This window comes from Octodon degus, unplaced genomic scaffold, assembly GCF_000260255.1.
Source record: "Octodon degus isolate 3935 unplaced genomic scaffold, OctDeg1.0 scaffold00029, whole genome shotgun sequence".
Lineage (NCBI taxonomy): Eukaryota > Metazoa > Chordata > Mammalia > Rodentia > Octodontidae > Octodon > Octodon degus.
This window is the reverse complement of record NW_004524605.1, coordinates 9,642,480-9,647,729: the sequence shown is the minus strand read 5'-3', so window position 1 is coordinate 9,647,729 and position 5,250 is coordinate 9,642,480. Positions and strand designations below refer to the sequence as shown.

General features: G+C 37.5%; 1 protein-coding gene across 6 annotated transcripts in view; it reads left to right on the top strand.

The window, feature by feature from the left end:
* Fam114a2 (family with sequence similarity 114 member A2) overlaps positions 1-5,244 on the top strand; it is a 43,922-nt gene extending 38,678 nt beyond the window's left edge. For 5 of the 6 annotated variants that reach the window (XM_023713207.1, XM_023713212.1, XM_023713208.1 and 2 more), the window contains exons 13-14: positions 1,644-1,697; positions 3,722-5,244. In XM_023713207.1, the coding sequence (XP_023568975.1) occupies positions 1,644-1,697; positions 3,722-3,856 (189 nt within the window). In that variant the 3' untranslated portion in view covers positions 3,857-5,244. The remainder of the gene's footprint in view (positions 1-1,643; positions 1,698-3,721) is intronic. The other variant, XM_023713211.1, reaches the window with a different exon arrangement.
* Positions 5,245-5,250: the final 6 nt, after the last annotated feature.

Genomic DNA, 5,250 nt, shown 5'->3' with positions numbered 1-5,250 from the left:
TAACCATCCAGCAGAAAAGTATAAAAACGAAGTACAAGAAGTAAAGCCATGCTGTTATGTTGAGCTGTAGGGGACTCAGGTCAACAATTTCTGACATTGCCAGTGAAGCAGAAGACCTAATACTATTATGGACTACTGGACTCTTTTAGAATATTTTGCTGCGTTAACACGCCTGTAATATTCAAATATTGGAACTAAACAAAAAAAAGGGGATACAGATGGGTGTCCATTTTGTTTCTGTGTATTCAAAATGGTTAGGATAGATATATAGTGACATTCTCTTAATGAATAGAGGGATTTGTTCTAATGGTGTTTGTAAATAGGATATCATGTCTGCATCTTGTACAGCAGTTAACCACCTGGAAGAATGTATGTAATGTGTTAATTATTGAAACTGTTCTACCAATTTGATTTGAAACTGTCTTATTACTATTTGTTTCTCAATAAAATTATGGGGAAGAAAAAGTCATATAAAATCAATTAAAAAAAAATAAAAGTAGCTTTTTAGCCTTTGGTGACATATTCATATTGTAGTTACCAGCCAACAAGTGAGCTGTAATGAAAGCGAAGTTGTTGTTTTTAATGGAATTATAAACACGTACTGAAGGTGTGTAAGTTATGTAAGGTGATTTGAGAAGTCAGTGAATTAGGACAAATCAAAGGCATTTTAACAAGTAAAATGAAAATTACTGTATAAATATATTGGTGCAAGTGTCGCAGCAAAACTGTGGGTCCTAAATCAATTGATTAAGTTTGAGTTTAGATTAGTCCTGTATGGGATAATCCTATAATATGGCTTCCCCTTGTCTCTTTATTTTCTGTAAAAGAACCCCAGGATTCCTGAAATTAGGCAAAAATCGTTTGTTTTGTAGGTTTATTTATTTGGTACACAGCTTGGACTCTAGTGATCCTCCTGTCTCAACCTTCCTAGCAGTGGGATTACAGTTGTGTACCACCACACCTGGTTTCAGGGCTGGCTCGGTGTGCCCGGGGTTCTCGGGCTGGCATAGTATGCGGTACTGGGGCTTGAACCTGGGTCCTTGCCCTTGCCAGGCAGGTGCTTAGACTGCTGAGCTGTCTTCCCCACCCCCGAGGAAAAATCTTTATTATTATTTTTTTTTTTTTGGTGGTACTAGAAATCGAACTCAGGCCCTTGCATTTGCCAGGCAAGCACTTACTCCACTTAGTTATCTCTGCAGACCCCAAGGCAAAATTTTTTAATGTGTCCCATAAAGAGACTTTAAGCTGATGAGTCAAGTATAAAGTGCTGACACATGGGGGGACCAAATCTGAACTATTTCCTTGTGTGAAGTGGGACTTAAAAACCACTGAGATATTTCTGAACACATGTTCCATGTCTATATATTTTGTTTTAAAGTTTTTATGAAGTTTGTGTTTTTAGAAAGTATACCACTTTTACCTTGTTTTCCAAAGTGAAGGTATTTTAAAAAGTCAGTGAAAAACTACATAGCAGTACACTCAGTTTGGATGGCACAAAAAGGTATGAAAAGGTTTAATATTCCAAAGAAGACATTTAGCTCTCTGTCAGCATCCTATGCATATATGTATTTCAAACTGTGTTTATATTTTACCAATTTTTTTTTAATGCCCTATTGACTCAACACTGTTTCCTTTATTACTAGGTCAAAGAAAAGGCAGATGCCCTTAACCCGTTAATCACTGCAGTATTTCTAGAGGTCAGTATAACTCTTTTTAAGTCTTTGACCCTTTTTATTTAGCTCTGAAAACTTTGTTTTGACTGCCAGCCTCCTGAATGAGGTTAGCCATGTTGGTACTGGTATAGCCAGAACAGTGTGTGTTTGATGTATAATGTGCAGACATGCTGTTGAAGCTGTGGGTACAGTGTAATTCAAGAAGCGCTGGCCAGTGGCGGGGAGCCATTTAGAGGTCTCTGTGAAATAAACAGCCCTCTGTGGTGTGTGCCGTAGGTTTGCTACCACCCCTCTTCTCTGTCATTAGTTAGTTCCTACCCCTTGACTACTTCATGGACACTTCTTGGTAATGAAACATTGTCTAGAGACAAGCTGGTAAGCATGAAGGGGTGAAAATTACAAAAAGCCACGTACTGCTTCCTAAAGGACCAAGAATTATGTAGAGAGGTGTTGAAAACAAAGCATTGTCATTTCTTTGCCAAAAATCTTCCCCTTTGAGACACTCTTGTCCTTGAGATTATGTGTTCTTACGCATTTTATCAAAAATGTGTACATAATTTTATCAAAAATTTACACATAAATGTGCCTCTGTGTACATAATTTTCATTTTTTTAGATTCAAGAAGTGGATTTAACCCCTATCTCATGGTTTAAGAACTTTTTCTTGTTAACGAACTGTGTAGACAACACAGACTAATGATATGTTTAAAACGTACTTATGTTAGTCTAGGGAGATAAGATATATTTGATTATGTTTTAAACATGAATTTAAAAAATTTAACTGCTGGACTATTGCTTTTTTGCTTTTATGTTATTTTTGCATTACCATTAAGGGGCCAGACATGGTGGTATATTGCTGTAATCCCAGCATTCAGTAGCCGGAGGCAGCAGGGTCACCACAGGTTTGAGGCCAACCTGAGCTGCGTGGTCAGACCCTGCCACAAAACAATAGAACAAAGCAAACAAAATAAACAAAGCACTAGATCAGCACCGTTGCTGAAATGCATTTAATTCCTTAGCTTTGCAGCTTTCTTTGAGTAGTCAGGGAGACTTTTTGATCCTTTAAATAATTTCTTTAAAAGTAATAGTTTGGTGATTTAGCAGGTGGCAAGTAGCAGACTTGAAAGAACTTTGCAAACAAAGGGCCTCATCGTGTTCTGGCGCATTCCTTGATTGCTGTATTGTTCTAGGTCAGGAATTTGCCCTTACTGATAATTTTATTTTCAAGTACAAAGCTACAGATTTAGCTGTATGGTCTCTGAGGTTTCTTTTGGCTGGAATATGAGTTGTCAAATGCCACACTGAATTTTAAGTAGCTTTACTAGCCACTGATAAATCCAGAAAAGGTAATTTCACTTGATGTGTTTCCTATTATTTTTAGTTGATTATTCTTGCTTACAGATTTGAAACAGTCTTGTCCTTGAGATGATACACTTTTATCTTAATTTAATGAACTGTTGTTATCCCAAAAAGTGAGAGCTTGCTGGATATGAAGTCTGGCAGATGCTGGGCAGAATGATTCTGAAATTGTGGAATTGGTCGTACCTGATGGAGGTGTATCTGCACTGTTTCATCTTTGAAAGCAGTGCTCTCTGTTAATGTCTGTAAGCAGCTATCTCCTGTTCACTGGTTGTATTGAGTTCATGGAGGAAGGGCTGTGAGAATGGGCTGGAGTCCTGTGGGCGTAGGGCTCGTAGCGTTCTGAGGCCTTTTTCAGTAATTGGCTGCAGTTCTGTGACAGAATCTACCCACTCAGTCAAGGAATAAATAAACTTTGAATGCCAAGTTTGAGTTGGATGCCAAGTAACAGCTAACATTTCTGATGGCAAGTTGGAAAAAAATGCTGACAGTTGCTGTTAGGGTATCTTAAGAGGTAGATGCTTCTCTTCCCTATAATAGAGTTGACTGCATTAGTGAGGCCTGTGTTTTTACTTGGCAAATTATAGATTTAGTTATATTTCAAATATTAATCAGTTCTTTTGTTGCCTTCTAGTGTGTTTTCTTTCTAGGGATTGTGATTTTTTTTTTTCTTGTTCTCATTCCTGGCAGGCATCAAACAGTGCTTCCTACATCCAAGACGCCTTTCAGCTGCTCTTACCTGTGCTGGAGATCTCTCTCATTGAGAATAGGACTGAATCACCCACGCATGAACAACAAGTCCTGAAGCCTTTGTCGGAACATTGAAGATTTTTAACCTAGGATTGTGTTAGTCAGGAAATGGCCACATAAAGTCAGGCAGGAGAACAAGTTTAAAGTGCAGATTTATTTCTTCATTTGGCTGAAGTATTCAGGTCCTTGTATTACTCTTCCCAGTTGTTATAATTAATGAGTTATTTAAAAATAAATATTTGTGGAAAGTCCAAGGATAATAGCTTTATGCAAAGGCTAGCGAGGACTCAAGAAAACATACTTGTTTTTGGTATATTGCAAAACATTAATGTAATTTACAGCTAATGGATAAAACTGTTAAGCAAGTGAAAAACAACTTAGTTTAGCATTCTAGAATTCACCACATGCTTGGTTTATAAATGTCATATACTTGATCCTTTCTAGAATAGTCTGTGGCTTGAAGAAAACTAGGCATATATAAACCGAAATGATTACCCTCTACTATGTAAATTCTTGGAAATGCTTAGGAAATTTATTCCTGTCTTTGATTCTCAGTAGATGTTTGGCATTGAGGAGAAATTTCTAAAATATTATACTCATAGCCACATGACCTATATCAGCAAAGTGCCCTTTCGCTTCAAATAACTCTCCCATCCCGGATGACAAGCTTCAGCAGCCAGCTCTTACTCAACTGGATTCAAAGCCAGTAAATTCAACGTAGAGAAAGTTTTTTGTTTGCAGATACTCCAAGACTTATTGGGTTGGCTTTTGTTACCATTTTTTGCACAGTCTATAAGCAGGTAAATTCTTTGACAGTGAACTCCAGAGGAGTGCTGATGCCCTTTTTAGTGGGCTTTTGTTGTTTATTATTGAAGTCAGTCGTACACTCACAGAATGATGTTATTTATAACAGGCTTTAACCTCTGAAATGCATTTTTTTCTCATTCTTTTTTATTTTAATGTATTATTCAGCATGCTTTGAAATACCACTTTTGTCCTTCAGATCTTAAGCTTTTTTCTGTTCTCTTCAAACACCAAAAGCTATTTTGGTATCTACTCTTTTAAAGAAATTTTCCAACTTTGTGGTTTTTAGTGATTGAGGGAAATTTTGTGAGCAGTGCCACTTCTAAATTCCTTAAAATAAAATGTAATTGTACCCACTGAAGTGTGGTATTTCACAAATGTCAGGGATTAAAATCTTTTACTGTATTTTAATATAACATGCTTTGCATTTTCATAGAAGGCTTAAAAATGAAGCATTGAGAAATGAAGTTCTAAGTAGACCCAGCCTCTTAGTTGTCATGTCATCAGGCCCTCTGGAAGTTCAGAGGGCAGGTTTTGAAGACCCTTCCACTGCTGTGACTTTGCCCCTCCATCCCAGTGCTCCTCAGTATCATCCTGTCACCTGTCCAGGTTCATGTGAGGCCCCTTCCTGGAATCATCCCATCACCTGTCCAGGTTCATGTGAG